Source organism: Hyperolius riggenbachi, chromosome 3 (genome assembly GCF_040937935.1).
Source record: "Hyperolius riggenbachi isolate aHypRig1 chromosome 3, aHypRig1.pri, whole genome shotgun sequence".
Classification (NCBI taxonomy): domain Eukaryota; kingdom Metazoa; phylum Chordata; class Amphibia; order Anura; family Hyperoliidae; genus Hyperolius; species Hyperolius riggenbachi.
Genome location: NC_090648.1, coordinates 298,213,636 through 298,234,772, shown reverse-complemented (window position 1 = coordinate 298,234,772; position 21,137 = coordinate 298,213,636). Strand labels below are relative to the sequence as shown.

General features: G+C 42.0%; 1 protein-coding gene across 5 annotated transcripts in view; it reads left to right on the top strand.

Annotated features, from left to right (window-relative positions):
- ADAMTS20 (ADAM metallopeptidase with thrombospondin type 1 motif 20) overlaps positions 1-21,137 on the top strand; it is a 229,355-nt gene that overhangs the window by 58,834 nt on the left and 149,384 nt on the right. For all 5 annotated transcript variants that reach the window (XR_011030416.1, XR_011030417.1, XM_068276563.1 and 2 more), the window contains exons 4-5: positions 3,435-3,697; positions 18,045-18,128. Coding sequence is in view for 3 of the 5 variants with exons in the window: in XM_068276563.1 (XP_068132664.1) it covers positions 3,435-3,697; positions 18,045-18,128 (347 nt within the window). In the remaining 2 variants the exon portion in view is untranslated. The remainder of the gene's footprint in view (positions 1-3,434; positions 3,698-18,044; positions 18,129-21,137) is intronic.

Sequence of the window (21,137 nt, the reverse complement as noted above, 5' to 3'; positions counted from 1 at the left end):
TCACGTCCTCTCCGAGGAACGCTCTACCACACTCTTTTGCTCAGGCCTCTGAGGAAGCACCCCCTAATTCACCATGTTTGCAAGATACTGTGAGATCTGCAGTATTGATTGCTGGCAAAAATTTATTGAAGGTGCCCATACAATACTCAGCCGACCGATCATCCGATTTGATGAGCTGATGGGCTGAAGTTAATCAGTCATAACTTGGTTGCCTAAAAAATGGAAAAAAGATTGGAGATGCAATATATGTTTTTCTTATGTTCTATGTCATATTCTTGGACAGATATTACTTACAATATTCTGTTTCAAGTGCCTTTGTCTTAAAATAAAAAGAATGTAAAAAAATGGTGACATTTTAGTATTCAACACTACTCTGACACTAAATTATGTTTTACTATAGAAGTTGTTTGAAATACTTCATATAAATAACACCCAGATCCTTAAAAAAATGAATGAAAAATAAACCCAGATAGTTACCCAGTCTGTTTGGTATGCATTTTATTGTCTTTTTTGATCAAATGTACATTCTATGTAACCAGTGCTTACAGTATTTTAAGAATTACGACGCTGCGCAGCTGATGACAAAGTATGGTACTGTTTAAAACTGACAGCTGGTTCCATGCCAGGCATTTATAGTTTAACTTTATTCTATACAGATGATGTAATGCTCTAAGAACTACGCTGTGGGAATGTGCTGCAGCTTTTTGGGAACTTCATGTTTTTGCATCTGTTGACTATGACGGAAGAGGAGCACATTTCTGGAAGTGCATCTTCTGTGGAGATTTATGCTTTCCAGATCTCCTCCTAATATCACAGGTGAAATAATAAGTAGCAGCAAGTTACTGGTAATGATCTTGATTCCTAATAGTTCTAAAGTACAGCCAACATTTGGTTCCCATTTAAGGGTAATGTTCTAACCACTTTTCTAGGCCTTAATTGATAGCAATATCTTCAAAAGCCTTCATTTATAAGGACCCTATTTATCTGTATCTTACAGTTTATATTCAGTTTGTTCTAAAAAATTGTATATTGCTGTGTGTATTTATGTGCATTATATGAATAGAACATCATGCTTTTATACATGTTAAAAAGAATGGGAGGAGTCACCCAGTACATTTGCTCGATGATTCCATCCTGTACTATTGTAAGAAGGAGTAAGAATGTCTTAAAAGGATTCTTTTCCCCTTTAAAGGAACCTAAATTTAATAAAAAAAAAATAGTTTCACTTACCTGGGGCTTCTGCCAGCCCCCTGCAGCTGTCCTGTGTCCGCACCATCACAGATCGGGTTCCCCGCTGCCTCTAAGTTTTGCTCTTGCTAATTCAGCCATGTGGGTGGCTACTGTCCTTGCATGGCCCTGGCCGCACGTGTCCTCGATCGCGCTCCCAGCAGATTTTCTCATTCTGCGCATGCACAGGATTCTCCTGGCAGTAGGAGCGTCATCGAGGACGCGTGTGGCCAGGGCCCATTGGCCAGTCGGCAAGAATGAAACTAAGTGGCAGCGGGGGACCGGAGGATTGTTCAGTGATGGCGCGGGCACATGGCAGCTGCAGGGGGTTGGTAGAAGCCCCAGGTAAGTGAAACTTTTTTTTTGTTTGTTTTGGTTAAGGTTCCTTTTAAAGTAATGCTGCAGAGCAGGGATGCCAAACTCCTCACACATTAATTTATGGGACTGAATCAGGACAGATGTGGTTCATCTAGTAGAACACATTTCTTTATTTCTCATTCCATCCTAAACACTGGTAGGGATCTGGCCCTCGAGGACTGGAGTTCGACATCCCTGCGAGTCTCACATCATAACTACAGTAACTCCTGGCTCCCCAGCATTAGGGGCTCCCTTGCAAAGGAGGGGGGGGGGGGGCAGGAAAAAAAGTCCCCCCATACCAAAGCACCATATTCACTGCTAGGTAACACAGGAGGTTCTTGGTCATCCCCTAGTCCATTTGCCTGGGGGTGTAGCCATTAGTGAGGATGGGAGGGGTTGGTTGGTGCTATCTATCCGCTCTGCTACCAAAATGATCTGATACACACTTCTACCCTTTCTAATGTGTACAGGGGCTCTCCATAGACCCGTGCACATTTGCCAGTGTTGTAAATGTTTAAACAATATTCCAAGCAGGGATTTTTTAGTATCTGCACCTCTGTTTGTTTTTTTTTTTTTTTTCTAACAAGGTCATTCTTACAGGATACCCAAGGCGAAAATAAACTAATAAAACTTCCTTCTCCTAAAAATGACTTTTTAAGATATTCCACAGTTTTATTTTATGTTTAAATCTATTTTTTAAGTTTTAACTATTTTATTGTTTTTGCTCAATGACACATACATTGAAGTATGCCAAAACTAAAATCTTTGAACTATTGATCCTTTTATCTCTTTCCTGCTCTCAGAAGCCATTTTTTGCTAGGAAAGTGTTTTATAGTAGGAATTTCTTATCAGTGAGGATCACACTGTACTCACTTTCTGCCAGTCAGGACTGAGTCAGCCACTTACATACCTGATATTTAACTCTTTCAGGTAGAGAAAAAAAAACACAACATAGTTATTTGTGTGCTAGGCACTGTACATACCCATGTCTAGCTCAGCATGTCACATGTCCCCTCTGGTATCCTTTAAGTCGAATGCAAAGTAAACAGAACACTTGAAAAATGCTTTACACTAGAATGTAGAAAACTATTCTTGGAATACACTTCATAACAAGTGATATTCAAAATATATATACATGTTTTAAAAACCTTTTGATTATTTGAATAATAAGGTTGGCTGTCAGAAACAAAGTATTTTTATGAATAGTTATTTTTGTGTATATGGTACAAAGGAAATACATCAATCTCATAAATGACTTTAAAACTGGTGATGGCTAATAAAATATAGTATATTTTTAGATAACTATGTATGGATCATGTTTTTTATTAAAACTGCAATGTGTTAAGATTTTCTTTTATTAAAAATGCAATATGAAACTATGAACATGCCCATGCAAAAGCTTGAAAGAAGGAGTGACTGACAGAGACATCTGGCATGCAGAAGCACATATGGTGGTGCTAGTCTGCTTTAGTGGACCCAGCAGGAAATCTCATAGGGAACAGTTCTTCAAACTCAAAACACTCTTACAACACAAAGTGTTGTGATTGGCCAAACAGTGCAGGTTGTAGTTTACAGCAACCTATTGGTTGAGGGTGTCGTCCACACAATCACATTACTGGAATTTCCCTATGAGGTCTCCTGCTGGGTCCCCTAAAGTAGACTGTAGCCCCATATGGTCACGAAGAGTCGGAGTTAAGTGAATGAGTGAGAAGGTGGAGAGTATTGAGAAGATGAAACAAAGTTTAATGTAGGCATCGTGAACTATTTTAGAAAAGGGTTGAAAGTGTAAATGAAAATATTCTAATACTTCGAATTTTTAAATGAACATTCTTTTTATGCCTTTGTTACAGAGTCAAACATGAAGGAAAATGTGGTTCCTGTGCAAGTTTCAAGCAATTTAGGACACGATATCACCATGTTTACAAATTCTGCACTACCATCAAGTTTGTTGCAAAACGGCACACAAGAAGCAAATGCTAGAAGGACTTCCATTAGAAGGAAACGCTTTATATCCTATCCTAGATACGTAGAACTCATGGTTACAGCAGATGCAAAAATGGTGCGGCACCATGGCCGAAATCTTCAGCACTATGTTTTAACGCTAATGTCAATAGTAAGTAACTGCAAAAAATAGTAGCAGATCTCAGTTTAATATGTGTAGCTAATAATTCATGCATTTGTCTGCCAGATTAATTGTCAACTTAGTTCAAAAGAATGTGGTAGTGGATATAAGTGAATGAGATCTAACTATGGACTGCACATTATGTACTTTGTGTAATTTGCACCAAACACTGAATGTGTGTTATGCAAATAGTAACTGAACCCATTCGAAAAACTCAGTACACATGAAGTGAGAAGCATATGGTGGCTGCCATAGTCATTTCTTGTTTAACAAAAACAGTTGCCTGGCAGTCCTGCTGATCTTTTTGACTGCAGTAGTCTGAATCACATACCTGAAACAAGCATTTGGCTAAGACTTCAGTCAGAAACATCTGATATGAATACTTATTTAGAGTCTATGGCTAAGGGTATCCATACACTATTCGATTTTGCGGGCCAGTAGACCTTTTGATCCCCAAATTTTGTAGATTTGAAGTGAATTGGTATCACAACATGGCCACCTGATTGACCTTCTGATCGATTTCCAGGGAAAATCGGTCACTAGAATTGATCAGGGAATGATTGAAAATCTTGATCACAGTAGCTCACCGGATCCTCGGCCACTAGAGCATGTAGTGACATCACTACATGCGCCATTGTTACTTGGTGCCGGCGTGTAACAAGCAGCGCCGGTTCTAGACTTTTTGCCGCCTAATGCAAACTTGTCAAGATGCCGACCCCCCTCTAAAGTAGTATAATTGCCCCAGTATAGGTAGGCAAAAACTTGGTATACAGAGGCGCCAGAATAGAGTAAAACGTTTTAAAAACCGCTTAATAGGAGAGCGGGATGTTAAGGTGGACTCACCTCCCTCTTACAAAAAAAGAAAACTCACTTGAGTCTCAATAAAACAGAATTGTCAAATAATTTATTCAACTCCAGTGGAGTTGAATAAATTATTTGACAATTCTGTTTTATTGAGACTCAAGTGAGTTTTCTTTTTTTGTAAGAGGGAGGTGAGTCCACCTTAACATCCCCCTCTCCTTTTAAGCGTTTTTTAAAACGTTTTACTCTACTCTGGCGCCTCTGTATACCAAGTTTTTGCTGATCTTCTAGTCCACCCTGGGTGGAGGGGTGCATCCCCATCTACTATCTACAGAGAGCGACTTCTTAACCTGAGTGGGGTCAGGTCCTAATGCTCCCCACCTGCATTTAAAGTGGTTGCCTATGGGTAACCCGTGTTTGTGAGTATATATATATATATATATATATATATATATATACATAAAATTGTATTGAACTCTTCATTTTACCTGACAATACTGCACCATATTGGGCTCTCGATTCTCTTCTTGTTTTTAACCAGTATAGGTAGCCTAAAGGGTAGCAGGCAGGAAGGGGGTAGCGGGCACAGCGGTGGGGAGGCGGGGTCAGACAGCGTCCACGGTTGTTTGGCAGTCAGTGTACCTCACAGATAAAAATTAAATTGCCCTCATTGCGCAGGCTGTAGGGGAAACGCCATCACGATGCTTTTTCAGTATTGCCAGGGGGACTTATTTGAGGTGTGTGGTGCTGTCTGTGGGTCAGGGCAGCTGCCGCATCAGGCACAAGACAGGCGAAGACACGAAGGGAGGACCTGCAATACCAAACTGAGAACTATATAATAGGACTTTTATTGCAAGCCTGGTTTTTATATATCATTTTTATATATTTTTATCTTTTATTGTTCACTATTTTAGTGTTTCATTATTTGGAAGGTAGCGCATTTAACCTTTGATGTAATATATTTTATGAAAGGTTGAAGTTGTTATAGCACCAAATGTTGTCATATTCTTTTCTGTTTGTAAATCCTGCTGTGTGTGCGTGAATGATCCTTGTCACTAAGTATCATATGTATGTAGGCACACACTGTATAGACTATCACATGCATGCAGACCATTCACTGCATTCCATACATTTTCCAACACAGTTGTTGTCCATAACAAAGTCCCTCTAATTATGGTATCTGGTGCACATAGATAGGAAAAAGTATCTATAGCCATCAGGAGGATTATCTGGCTGATATGAACATGGCTGTCTGACAGGTTTGGAGAAAAATACTGTTTTGAGGAGCAGCCATTGCTGTTCTCCTTCTGTGCAGACTATCTGCATTTGCATGGGAGTTATAGGGTTTATTTTCTGATAGCAGACTGAGTAAATGGCTTCTATCTATGGATACTATGTTGTGTGTTACAAGGAATGTAGTGTGACATTTGATAGGATCACTTCTGTGTGGAAGCCTTCTCCCACCCTTGACTGTGCGCCTCTGTACTTAACTCAAAATGGAAAGCTGTGGGCAGCAGTATTAGATAAGGAAAATCTTACTGAATTAATTCAACGAGTGTCCATATTTTACATTTTAATTAGCTACATAAAAATAATTCACTATTTAATCTCCACTCTTTTCTAATAACTTGTGAGGATCCTTTCTTTTTTATTTTCAGCATCTCAAGTGGGTTAATTCGTTTCTACTCTACTGAAAGACATTTGGTTTAAAGCGGACCTGAACTCAGAACGTCCTCTTTGCTGTAAAAGACACGCAACAGCACAATAACCATATAATGGTTATCATGCTGTTACAGCTCCTACAAATCCTGCAATAAATATGTAGTGTGTCTACTTCTTGCTTTTATGAAGCAGACCTGTTGTTAACATCCTGTGTTTGCAAATTAGGTACTCTGCCGTGGCAGAGGAGATTCCTGAGCTGACACAGCTGAGAGATCAAATTCAGGTGGTGATTAGTCATAGATGAGGGAGAATTAGACAGACTAAACTCTCTAAATACATACAGGGTGCATTTTTCTATATTTTCCTTCTGTCCTGTGCAAACGTTCAGGCCCACTTTAACCTTTTCAGCCGCACAAATGTGAGTCTCACGTCCACGGCTGCTGATGCTCTAGCCACAGGGACAGGAGACTCACGTCTGTGCAGTTTGCGGGGCTGCCCGCGTGATCGCGCGGGCAGAAGCCTGCGATCGTGATGGTCCTGGAGACAGGGGGGGGGATTGGTGGCAGGGGACCCTGAGCCAATCTGTACTTGTGCCGCGAGAATGATCACTGTTTTTGTTCAAAAACAGTGATAATTTTCAGATGTAGGAGCGATCGTGCCGCCGCGCTTCCTCCCTCTCGCTCTCTGCCGCTGCTCCTGCCGCCGATCATTAGATTAATGAATGGGATCTTTGTCTCCCCTCAGGTCCCCGTGATCGTCGGCATCAATGAGATGCCGGCATCACTGCCGAAGTAACACAGCCACGCATTACTTCCTATTTGCATACTTATGGTACACAATAGAAAATAATGCACAAGGACATCTTGTGGCCAAATAGTAAAATTACACCTACACATTTTCATATGTTTGTCAAGAGGGTATATTATTATTAAATTATATGCTTGAAATTAGTGATGAATGTTTAACTGAAAAAATGCACCTTCATTTCCAAGTAAAATATTGTCACCATACATTGTACTACGGATATAATTGAAACGTTGCAATAACTGGGACAGATGGGCAAATAAAATGTGTGGCTTTTATCCACAGTTTTACGTTTCATTTTTAAACTATAATGGCCAAAAACTGAGAAATAATGAATTTTGTTCTTACTATTCCCATTAAAATGCATTTAGAATAAAATAATACTTGGCATAATGTATCACCCAAAGAAAGCCTAATTGGTGGTGGAAAAAAAAAATCTATAGATCATTTTGTTGTGATAAGTAGTGATAAAGTTATTGGGGAATGAAAGGGAGGAACACTGAAATGTGAAAATTCCTCTTGTCCAAAAGGTGAAAAAAACCCGCAGGCTGAAGTGGTTCATAAGGGCTAGAAAATTCAATAGAAAATACTTAAAATGTAGAGAAAGTAAGACCTACAATATAGTGCTATAAATACTCATTTAGTAAGCATTTCCAGCAAAGGCATACAGTGAAAAGGCCACAAAGGCTATTGTTTATTATTATTATTATTATTATTATTATTAAGGATTTTACAATACAAAAGTGAAAAAAACTAAATAAATGTAACAAAAACAAATGGAGCATCTAATAAGACCTACAATAAGTACATGAAACTGTATGGAAGAGAAACTTTCCTTTGTGCTCTTACAAGCAGATGGGGAGTAAACGAGTTAAGGCAGTCAGTAAACTGTATATGCAGATACTCTGACATATTCAGAAAGAAGTAGAGCTTGGTCACTGGTTGAAGGGGACAGTCTACTTTGGATTAGGTGCCTGCTAAAAAAAATGAGTTTTGAGTGTACTGTTAAAGGGATCTCAGCAGCAAATATCGAGCAAAGTTTAAAATCAGTGGCAGACTTAATGCTTCACCAAATAACTTAATGGCAATCTGCAGCAGTGCCCTGGATTATTTCATCTTTATGTTCCTGCATTTCTTCCTGGATTCAAATTGGTTTAGGAGATACCATGTTCCAGGAGGAGTTACTTCTCACTGCCCTTAGCCAGCTTCCTTCTAGCTCCTAGTGCTGGCTTTCTGACTGGCTGCAATCTGCTTCAAAAAGCGGATCGCAGACGTTTTGCCAATCGCTAGAGCACCTCGATTTACATGTAAATTGCGGTGCACATTTCCCACTACTGCGCGTTGCTTTTTTTCTCTGCACGCAAACGTCAGACTTCACCATTCTCACAGCTATCGCTGTCATCAGAAATTTCTTTTTTCTTTGTTTCAAAGTTTTTTTTAAAGATTTTTAAAAGTTTAACAAGATGACAAACAACATAAGAATCACACGAAAAGCTTAAATGTAATAGACATTGAGGCAACAATACAGAATACTGTAATTTCTGGTTAGCCTTTAATAAAGAGAGTCGCCTGGAGCAACTGGAAAGAAAGGGGGGGGGGGGGGGAGTAGAGGGGACTGGGTCTTTGCTTCTGAAAGCTTGATGTACCTCAGAGGATATAAACCAACTATCTGGGGTATGCTACAAGGGTTATGGAGCGGAGCAACCGACCTGGGGGTGGGGGGTGGGGGAGAGAGGTCAGACCAGGGGAAACTATGGAGCTCTAACCAGTGAGCAAAAACTTCTGCTAGGGGTTGATATTAGATCATCTTCTCAGGAGGGGGGGGGGGGGAGTAGGGGGAAGGGAAAAGAGAGCAGAAGAAAGAAGAGAAGTAAAACGTAGGAAAGTGTGGAAAGGAGAGCAAGAGAAGAAAAGAGTAGAGGAAAGAAGAGAAAGAGAAGGGGCCCATCTCACAACCTGCTGATAAGCGTATCATCCATGGAAGGATGCTCAAGCTGAATCCAAGGATCCCAGGTTCCAAGTTTTTATGGGTGTCTCGGAGTATGCTTGTAAGTTTTTGGTTAAAGTGAACCCCCAGACTAAAAATCTACTCAGCAGAACTGAAAAGGCTTGGTGTTCTTTAACAGTTTCATATCATCAGAACTTTGTTTTTCTTATAGAAGTCTCATTTTTAGCTACATTTTTAGCTAAGCTCCGCCCCATCAAAGAAAACTGCCCGAGCTTTTTTTTCCTGATGCTGTGCAAAGCATGATGGGATTTCCTATCTTGTTGTTCACGTTGCCTAGCAACTGGGAGGGGTGATCAGGACACAGGACAGTTGGAACTGTGTCTCATGCTCCCTGTCACCTTCTTTCAACCAAACAGATGGCTGCCCTTATGAAATCACAAACCTTTGCCTAGACAGAGGTGCCATTCATGCTACTGACGAGCTACTGTTTGTCCCCTATCTTATTGCCTGATGAAGCGGGCTGTGCCTGCGAAACACGTTGCATCTTTTGGGGTACCAATAATACATTTATTTGTTTAATTCAGACAGTATTTTGAGTCTGCTTTCCGGAGGTAAGTCCACCACTGCCTCCCAGCAAATTTTTAAATTTTTATTACCTTTTATCCTGCTGGCGCCTCTGTTCTCTTACGATAAACCTCTGCCTGTTCTTTTAAAACAGGGTGGGTAAGAGATTATATTACCTATCTATTTTAATTAACATAACTAATGTAACTTAAGGACAGTATGTTTGTTTAGGCTGAAGTTCTTCTTTAACCATATATAGGTTCATTCTAGTTTTAACTTCCTCAAAATTAACAAAGGGCTTTTTCCAGTGTTTGGCTATGGTCATAGTGGCGGCTGAAAATATTAGAGAGGCCAATTTATTTTGTCAAGACGTAAGCGAGTCTATTTTGGTGTGTAGTAGAGCCTGCCAAGGATTCTTAGGAATTGATTTATGGAATAAGGAGGACAATAGTTTGAAAACTCTGTTCCAGAACCTGATGAGACGAGGGCATGACCACCAGGTATGTATCATGTCACCTATTATCCTGCAACCCCTGAAGCAAAAGGGGTTTGCTAAGGGGAAGATTTTAGCTATTCTGGCTGGGACGAGATACCATCTGGTCATGACTTTATATGCCGATTCCACAGTATGTAGGTTGTTGGAGGACTTTGAAACTCTCCCCCAAGGCAAGCCCCTTGCTTACAGGGGCGAAAAGGGATCATTTGCATATTCAGTAGTGGTGCATTGTGGGTAAGCACAAATGTTCACTTATAGCTGAATTATTGCAAATTTCCTTCTGTTTTAAGAATGCAAATCTCACCAAGCATTGCTTATTAGTAGTAGGGCTTTTCGGTCTCTTTTATCCCCGTATACATTTCTAGTGGTTTGGGTCACCACGAGCTGCTTGGTTACTCCGTTCTAGGGGGGAAAAAACACATTATAAGGCTTTAACTGTTAACAGTAGATTGTAAATAATGTATATGTCTGAAGTAATAGGTCATCTTAGAGGATAAGAGTAGCCAAGAGGTACATTTCACATACAGTTTTATGCTAGTTCTTAAACAAGATTTGTGAAATATTGTGATTACCAGCTTTATTCTATTAAAATGCATGAATCTTGTGTTCCATGAGATACTATTTTTATAAGCTGTTAAGAAAATAAATGCTTTGATATGACACAAGTGAATGCTGCAAACTGTTGTCACCTATTAACAGCCTTTTGTTTATTGAATCCATGCAAGCTGAGAAAATGTATTTGGCCCTCCACTGTTCTCCCACTGGAGAAACCCTTAAAGCAAAACAGAACTCAAAATAACTATTGAGATAAACAATTGTATCTACAGTACCATCCTATTCCTAAATAGAACTTTTCGAGAATATCAGTTTTGCTCTGTGTTTGAAAGCTAAAAAGACATATTTAATGTTTTTATTGCCTCAGGTAAATGACAGTCTTTAAGTGTTGCACAACCACAATAATTGAATTACTAACCCTTTTAGTCTATTCCCTGGAATCAAAAGTTGTTTTCCACCTGGCAAGAATGTTACCAGTGAGAGTCAGACTGATAGAGAAACTGTCATTCACATACATGAATTATTAACCCTTACAGTGAGAAAAAAAGAAAAAGGAAAACAGCCTATATCAATGGAGGCATGAGACTGTACATATACGTGTTTATCTCATCATGTCACATGTGTAATTCTGTCCAGGAGTGTGGCCAGAGCTGCGGTTGCTACTGGCTACTCCTTCTGTCTGTCTTGTGGTGAGGATCGCACTCGCTCTTGCGGAAGAGCAGTGGATTCTTTCAGTCCTGTTCCTGTGTACGGATCGGAGATCCCGTTCAAAGAACGGGATCTCCTGGAGGGCTTCCCCCATCGCCATTTCGACGGGCGGGATGACGTCACTGACGTCATCAACGCGTGACGTCAAAGGGGACTTGGATCCACCCCGCAGCGCTGCCTGGCACTAATTGAGCAGGCAGCGCACGGGGTCTGGGGGGGGGCACCCGCGGCGCGGCGGGTAGCGGCGGATTGGCAGGTAGCGGCGGCGATCGGATTTCACACGCAGCTAGCAAAGTGCTAGCTGCGTGTAGCAAAAAAAAAAATTATGCAAATCGGCCCAGCGGGGCCGGAGCGTTGCCTTCCGGCGGCATAGCCCGAGCTCAGCTCAGGCTTACCGCCAGGAAAGTTAAACCATTCCATTTTTGCCCTGGCTTTATGTTTAGGGTCATTGTCCTGCTGGAAGGTGAACCTCTGCCACAGTCTCAAGTCTTTTGCAGTCTCCAAGAGGTTTTCTTCCAAGTTTGCCCTGTATTTGGCTTCATCCATCTTCCCATCAACTCTGACCAGCTCCCCTGTCCCTGCTGAAGAGATGCACCCCCCGAGCATGATGCTGCCACCACCATATTTGACAGTAGGGATGGTGTGTTCAGAGTGATGTGCAGTGTTAGTTTTCCGCCACACATAGCGTTTTGCATTTTGGCCAAAAAGTTCCATTTTGGTCTCACCTGACCAGAGCACCTTCTTCCACATGTTTGCTGTGTCCCCCACATGGCAAACTGCAAACGGGACTTCTTATGCTTTCTGTTAACAATGCCTTTCTTCTTGCCACTCTTCCATAAAGGCCAACTTTGTACAGTGCATGACTAATAATCAACCCAATGTAAAAGTGCGCTCAACCCACTATTATCACAGTTATAACAACAATATATTAATGCCTCAGTCCGTAAAAACGCGTGTCCATGGATCGCAGAATCTGTCACCAAGCATGTAGTGTATAGTCCAATATCTCCACGTGATCCTGCGCTCTCATGTATCACTTCCTCTTCTCGTATAAATACCACTCATAAGAAAAAAGAAAAGAAAAAAACCATAGCGTAATACTGTTTAGGTGAATTTTCACTTATTAAAAAAAAAAAAAAATCTCCCAGTGCCATGCATACACTTGTAAGTTCACCGAGAGCTCTATTTCCATAAGCCCTCACCGTGTGCTATAGCTGCCAGATCACAGACAGCAAAAAAAGCCTCAGCAATGAACCCCACTTCCAGGTATCCCAAAACAGTGAAGCAGACACTCCAAAGTGCTTATAACAAGGACAGAGTCTCACAGGTCCTCACCATTTATCATGACTGCCAAGTGACAGACAGCAATAAAGACATAAGCCCACGGTCACACTTCACCTCCTCCTGTGTGTCAGTCTCATACACCTTCACCAGTGGCCTCTCACCTTATCACTTGCTGTCCAAACTATAAGACAGCAATCTCACATATGTTTATCCCAGGTAATATCCACAGCGTGTCATCAATCCAGATCACTTGTAGACAGATCTCACAGCTTCATGCCTTAGGCTACACCTAGCAACTGAAGGGACTTGACATAGTATAAAACCGTATTGTTTATTTAAAAGGTTAAAAGTAGTGCACTCACATTTCTTCAGTAAAAAACACGCATATCAGAAAGATAATCCAGCATGCCGACTTGCCCACGCCTGTAGCTCCGCCCAACGCGTTTCGTACCTCCGTACTCATCAGGGGCTGGAGGCGTATGGGTAATCTGCATTTTTATACTTAATAAAGTCTATTTCCCGTCCAATCAGCATTTTGCCTTTAGCTAGAATGACCACCGAGGTACTTCAGCCCTCAGAACCCTCCCCGCAGCTCTACGCTGCTTCCTGTTATGACTTTCCTCCTGCCCACATATGTAATGCCACGTCAGACCGGGCGTGCCTCCAACATCCATCGCAGTCTGCCATCAGGCAGTGCTCGGGTTCGTCCCATGTCAGGACGTAATGAGGCTCCGCCCACCCGCATCATACCGTGGCCCTTCAATAGTTATAATAGTTGGTGACACATTAACGTATGAGAAACTTAGGGGGGGTCCTACAAAGAGGTATAAAGATATATTGAGAAACATTTTGAAAGGGGGACTGGAGCAGAACATAATCAATGATACAGAGTTCAAATACCTCATGATAGATACACCAAGGATACCGGTTATTTACCAGAACCCCAAAATTCATAAAAATCTAGAGAAGCCCCCAGGGAGGCCCATTATAAGTGGGATAGAATCCTTAAACCAACGTGTGGGGGAATATATCGACAAGTTCCTGCAGCCGATTGTACGGAATCTTCCACACCTCATTGGTGATACGAAACAGATGATTCAGGAGGTAGAAAAATTACGGCTGGAAGATAGTGACCTACTTGTGACGGCCGATGTGGCATCTTTATATACAATAATACCACATGACCTGGGTTTGCAGGCAGTGGAGGATGCTTTAGTAGTGGACGGGACTCTAAAAGGGGAGCAAATTCTGTTTATTTTGCATCTTTTGCATTTTGTTTTATTTCATAATTATTTTTGGTATGCGGGCGACTATTATAGACAAATCACTGGATGTGCTATGGGGGCCAAGTTTGCCCCCAGTGTGGCAAATATTTTTATGGACAAATGGGAAAGGGATATACTAAGTGACAGTAGGAGCAGGCCAGTGAGAAACTGGTTTCGTTATATTGATGACCTCTGCATTATTGGGGGTGGGGGAGCAGAGGAGTTTGAAGATTATCTAAATTGGCTTAATTCCAACAATAAAGGGATTAGGCTTGCGGCAGAGTATAGCCAGGACAGAATTTGCTTCCTAGATTTGGACTTGTATAGAAGACAGAATAGACTGCAGATGAAGACACATTTTAAGAAAACTGACAGGAACGGGTATATTCCCTATTCCAGTTGTCACCATAGAAACTGGGTCACCAATATAGCAAAAGGTCAGATGCATAGAATCAGAAGGAACTGTTCAGGTTATTACTGACTTTAGGGAACAGACGGATATGATAATAGAAAGGTTTGTTGAAAAAGGTTATGAGAGGGAAAGACTGCTACAGATTAGAGATGCCACCGAAAAGATTGATAGGGGACAGATGTTACAGTGGGGACCAAGTAGGACACAGGACAGGGGGAAATTTGAGTATGCCATAGTATTGGATTACAACTCTAGGTATGATGAGGTAGAACGGGTGTTTAAGAGACATTGGAACATACTGAGGGCTGACAATGTCCTGGGTTCGAGAATACCTGCGCAACCGGAAAGCACAGAATTTGCAACAGATTTTAGTTCCAAGTTTTATAGATGGTCCTGAGGCTAGGAGGGGTGATTTGATGGGTAACAAAGGTTTTTTTCCATGTCATAACTGTGTCGGGTGTAGGGAGGTACAGGGGACAGAAATTTGTGGGAAAAGCGAATGGAAGAGAGTATGAGATCAGAGATTGCATTACTTGCAATACTAATCATGTGGTATATTTGTGTTGGTGTCCATGTGGATACCAATACATAGGGAGAACAACCAGGAAATTGAAGGAGCGTATAGGGGAACATGTACGGAATATAAAAAAGGGTAATGGGGCCCATAATCTATCAAAACACTTCTCTGAGCATCATGCAAGGGATCCGGCAGGACTGCGTTTTTGTGGGATAGAGAAGCTGAGACAGAAATGGAGAGGATGCAATAGGATGAGAGAATTGTCTAGGATGGAGTCACGCTGGATCTACGAAATGAAAACTATGCACCCAAGAGGTCTTAATGTCGAGTTTGATCTTAATTGCTTTATATCTGACGATTGAGAGGGATATATGGGACAATACATACTCTTCACCCCTTTTTTCTGTTTTTTTCTGCTTTTTCTACATTTTTTAATTTAAAGGTTTTCCAATTTTTTCTATATAGGATGTGGATTTACATAGTATTGGATATATTATATGCAGGTTTCCTTACTGTTGAGGGGTATGTATGTGTCCCAATGGGATGGATGGGGGGAAGGATATGAGGGATGTTAAGGGGCATGAGACCAAGTATTATTGATAACATTGTGCATTATTAATAATGATTCACTATATGGGTCAAGATAGTAATACATGTGATACTGTTGGAAAGATTGTATTAGTGGCAGTTTGGTTTATGTATTAGATTAGGAGTGTTTTACCAGCCTGCTTTGTCTTGTAAATAACCCGTTCATCGGGTTTGAGGAGAGGGTGTTTAAATAAATTGAGCCGATATTGGCAAGGAGGAGATCCGTAAACATGCGGAGAGACAACCGGTTCATGGAACTATGAGCCGGCTCTCTACATACGGTACGAGTATTGAAGGGCCACGGTATGATGCGGGTGGGCGGAGCCTCATTACGTCCTGACATGGGACAAACCCGAGCACTGCCTGATGGCAGACTGCGATGGATGTTGGAGGCACGCCCGGTCTGGCGTGGCATTACATATGTGGGCAGGAGGAAAGTCATAACAGGATGCAGCGTAGAGCTGCGGGGAGGGTTCTGAGGGCGGAAGTACCTCGGTGGTCATTTTAGCTAAAGGCAAAATGCCGATTGGTAGGGAAATAGACTTTATTAAGTATAAAAACGCAGATTACCCATACGCCTCCAGCCCCTGATGAGTATGGAGGTACGAAACGCGTTGGGCGGAGCTACAGGCGTGGGCAAGTCGGCATGCTGGATTATCTTTCTGATATGCGTGTTTTTTACTGAAGAAATGTGAGTGCACTACTTTTAACCTTTTAAATAAACAAACAATACGGTTTTACACTATGTCAAGTCCCTTCAGTTGCTAGGTGTAGCCTAAGGCATGAAGCTGTGAGATCTGTCTACAAGTGATCTGGATTGATGACACGCTGTGGATATTACCTGGGATAAACATATGTGAGATTGCTGTCTTATAGTTTGGACAGCAAGTGATAAGGTGAGAGGCCACTGGTGAAGGTGTATGAGACTGACACACAGGAGGAGGTGAAGTGTGACCGTGGGCTTATGTCTTTATTGCTGTCTGTCACTTGGCAGTCATGATAAATGGTGAGGACCTGTGAGACTCTGTCCTTGTTATAAGCACTTTGGAGTGTCTGCTTCACTGTTTTGGGATACCTGGAAGTGGGGTTCATTGCTGAGGCTTTTTTTGCTGTCTGTGATCTGGCAGCTATAGCACACGGTGAGGGCTTATGGAAATAGAGCTCTTGGTGAACTTACAAGTGTATGCATGGCACTGGGAGATTTTTTTTTTTTAATAAGTAAAAATTCACCTAAACAGTATTACGCTATGGTTTTTTTCTTTTCTTTTTTCTTATGAGTGGTATTTATACGAGAAGAGGAAGTGATACATGAGAGCGCAGGATCACGTGGAGATATTAGTGCATGACTAATAGTTGTCCCATGGACAGATTCCCCCACCTGAGCTGTAGATCTCTGCAGCTCGTCCAGAGTCACCATGGGCCTCTTGACTGCATTTCTGATCAGCGCTCTCCTTGTTCGGCCTGTGAGTTTAGGTGGATGGCCTTGTCTTGGTAGGTTTACAGTTGTGCCATACTCCTTCCATTTCTGAATGATCGCTTGAACAGTGCTCCGTGGGATGTTCAAGGCTTTGGAAATCTTTTTTGTAGCCTAAGCCTGCTTTAAATTTCTCAATAACTTGATCCCTGACCTATCTGGTGTGTTCTTTGGACTTCATGGTGTTGTTGCTCCCAATATTCTCTTAGACAACCTCTGAGGCCCTCACAGAGCAGCTGTATTTGTACTGACATTAGATTACACACAGGTGCACTCTATTTAGTCATTAGCACTCATCAGGCAATGTCTATAGGCAACTGACTGCACTCAGATCAAAGGGGGCCGAATAATTATGCACACACCACTTTGCAGTTATTTATTTGTAAAAAATGTTTGGAATCATGTATGATGTACGTTCCACTTTTCATGTGTACACCACTTTGTGTTGGTCTTTCATGTGGAATTCCAATAAAGTTGATTCATGTTTGTGGCAGTAATATGATAAAATGTGGAAAACTTCAAGGGGACCGAATACTTTTGCAACCCACTGTACATTCTGTCTCTGTGCTCACTCTCTCTCACTAGGGGCTATCTTGCCCTGTATTACTTCCCCTCGTACAATTCCTATCTGGCATCTGTGGCAGTGCAGAGGGTTTATTCCTCTGCACTCCACAGCTCCATCTGCCGGTGGGAATTCCCCTCTACAGGTGCATTGCACCAAAGCTGGGTTCTGTTATTCAGACGCTTGTGGAGGATATCCGCAGTGTCAGCGCACAGCTTGTGTGCTGACCACGGAGATAATTCCCCAATCGTTACAACATGTCAGTTGAAGTATCCTTTAAAACATAAAACTTGGTAGATAAGACCCAGTAAATGTGCTGTTTATAGCTAATTGAATAATCTTAGTGACTCCTTTTGTGCCATTATTCAGCCAATCTTACAACTGTAAATTTTACTGTATCTGAATTTTTGGATTATGTGGGTCAGTATTCTTTTTATCACATGTGGTTCCCTGTGTTCTTCTAAAATGTATTTGTTGTCGTCTGGCACCTGCATTGCTTCTATTACACTTTCTTTGTGCTGTACCATCCACAGCCTATCTTGTTGGGATTCACTGTATAACGGACATTGACCTTTTCAAAATCCTTACAACCAAGAATAAAGTACGTTGACTTGGGCACTGAGATAAAATCTGTTGAATGGAAATAATTTTGTAGATCTGGCTCTATTAATTATATGGTTTATTTATTTGCTTGTTAGGTTGCTGCTATTTATAAAGATCCAAGCATTGGGAATCTCATAAATATTTTGATTGTGAAGCTTATAATAATTCACAGTGAACAGGTACAGTATCATCATATGTTTCTTTTTAATGATAAACAATACAATGCTGTTGCTATGACTAGAATTTTGAAAAGCTTTTGCTGAAGTATAGCCGGTGAATAACATTTACATGTCTATAATATGGAAGTGATTTAGCGCCAGATGAATTTTAAAGGGAACCTGAAGTGAGAGGAATATGGAATCTGCCATCCTCATTCCCTTTTAAATAATGCCAGCTGACTGGCTGTCATGCTGAGCTTTTGGCTTTAGTTGTTTTTGAGTCAAACACCTGCAACAAGCATGCAGCCAGTGGAGTCAGACCAGAGCCAAAGCATCTGTTCTATATGCTTATTCTGAATAAGTGTGACTTGAAGTATGAATGCAGAAATGTTAGGCAACCAACATTGTTTATTAAAGAATGAAGATGGCAGTCTCCATATTCATTACACTTTTTAGATTCCCTTTAATTAGACTGAACAGTATATTTAAGTAAAGATGTATCTAAGGGAGCTGTCTCAGAAGTACTCTTTGATTAGGTTGGGCAGCAAAATATGTGAAGATAAATTTGCTGCAAAACTGATGATTTTGCCAACTGATTTTGAGAATTCTAGTAAATTCTAGGGAAAAAAGTATCCTATAAAACTGAATCCCAACCATGTAGCTCCTTTGGGGGATTTTTTTAAATTTCCAGTAGAGATGACCAATGCTCCTAGATGATTCTCTCCTGTAAGGAAAATGTATGTAGAAGCACATGATTGATTTACTAAGCGATCAATTTGTGTTTCAGGATCATGTGATCATGAGCCTCTTTTGCTTCCTGTGATCAAAATGGGAGGTGGAAATCGATCACCTGATAAACTGTCCTTCTCTTCTTCTCCTATTGTTGTAGAAGACTTGCTATGAGGACTAGTTTTCCTTTTGCTGTTTTTAATGTTCAACCAGTTTTAAGACATTTTTATCACAGTGATATTAGCCAAACAAGAAATGTTAGTTACCACAAAGAGGTTATTTTGCTACCTGCAGAAATGTATCCTGCAGGTCAAAAGGTTCTCCTAAACAGAACAGTAATTCTGCAATAACTAACACTAATTCTGCCCACCCTAAAAAACTTCCATAATAATAATAATTCTCCTAATGCTGATTGTGCTAAAGCTCACTCACCTTTAGCCCCCCTCCCCAATTCACCCAATTTTAATTTGTCAAACTGAAACTTTGTGTCTCCTGACCTAATCCTACTTCTTCTTAATTAGCATTAGAATTAGGTGAATTAGGATTAAAGTTGGCACAGTTAGGATTGAGATAGTTATAGTTTTGGAGAATAAGGAAAAATAGGGTAAGAAGAAAGAAGGTCAAAGTTATCAGAATCAGTTTACAATTGAATTAGGGTTACAGTTAGAAAAAAGGGGGGTTAACCGAAGTGTAGGGTTAGGAGAATTACGGTAGGCTTAGGCTTTAGGAGAATTAGGGTTTGGAAATTTAAAGGATAGGAGACTTGAAGTGAACGTGAGACGAGAAGCCTCTCAGGTTCCATACTTACCTTGGGCTTCCTCAAGCCACGTCAGGGCTGCTTGTCCCTCGCCGTCTCTGTGAGTGACTCCTTTCATTCACAATTGTCCTGGAAAGCCTGGCTGAGTCGCGCTCCATCATGCATGCACGGCCAGGTGTGCTCCCCTACCACGCTCCAGTCCCGGGGAGAGATCTGCGCTTGTGCAGTGCTTCTGAACAGACGCAGAGTGCTCCCAGGGATGGGAGCACGGCGGGGAAGCACACCTGGCAGGGCTACGCTTGTGCGACGGGGCACGACTCGGCCTGGTTTTTGGGGACAATTACAGGTGACAGGAGTCACCCACGGAGACGTTGAGGAACGAGCAGCCCTAACTGGACTTAAAGGACTTACGAGGCCTGTTTGCTCAACAAAAAAAAAGTTAGATACCTGTGTCAGTTTGTGAGGCACAGAGGACGCCGTCCGTGCCATTCCGCCGGGTCCCCGCCGCTCAGTATCCCCCCGAACGTCCCCTGACCGCATGGCCTGGGCCGGGCTCTCCAGCCTTCACAAAGATGGCCGCCGGGGCTGGCCGCGGCTGCGCAGTCCGCATAGCCGCGAGTGCGGCTGCGCAGCTCTAAGGCCAACCCCCCGATCCACGCTACAGGAAACAGCCTGTTACGTGGATCGGGGGCCCGGGCCGTGCGGTCGGGGGACGTTCGGGGGGATACTGAGCGGCGGGCACCCGGCGGAATGGGACGGAGGGCGCGGACAGCGTCCTCCGTGCCTCTCAAACTGACACAGGTATCTAACTTTTTTTTTTGAGCAAACAGAGCTCGTAAGTCCTCTAAGGAAGCCCCAGGTACTGTAAGTAATGTACCACAGACACTTCTCATCTCTGGTACACTTTAAGGTCGGATTTGGAGAAGTTAAAGATCAGTCACAGTTCATTAAAGCCTCCCTGACGATGTAGGCCATTTTTAAAGAGACACTGAAGCGAAAAAAAAAATGAAATAATGAATTGGCTGTGTAGTACGGATAATTACTAGATTAGTAGCAAAGAAAATAGTCTCATATTTTTATTTTCAGTTATGTAGTGTGTTGTATAACATTGTATCATTCTTTAATATTTGCAGTTTCCACACTACTCAGCATTCTGTTCTAAATTATTTTTCAGAGCAGTCTTGTGAACTATTGACCTGTCCTCTGGCAGAGAAAAAGAAAATTCTTCACTGACAGTTGAGATAATAAACTTCAGAAGACAGACCTCTCTGCGACTTTGAAAGTCGTGGAGCTTAACCTCCCTGCCGGTTATCCCGAGCTCAGCTCGGGGTAACCTGCCGCGGAGGATTCCTCAGGCCCTGCTGGGCCGATTTGCATAATTTTTTTTTTGTTACACGCAGCTAGCACTTTGCTAGCTGCGTGTAACTTACGATCGCCGCCGCTCCCCGCCGATTCGCCGCAACCCGCCGCGACAGAGGGTGTCCCCCCCCCCCCGAGACCCGTGCGCTGCCTGGCCAATCAGTGCCAGGCAGCGTCGAGGGGTG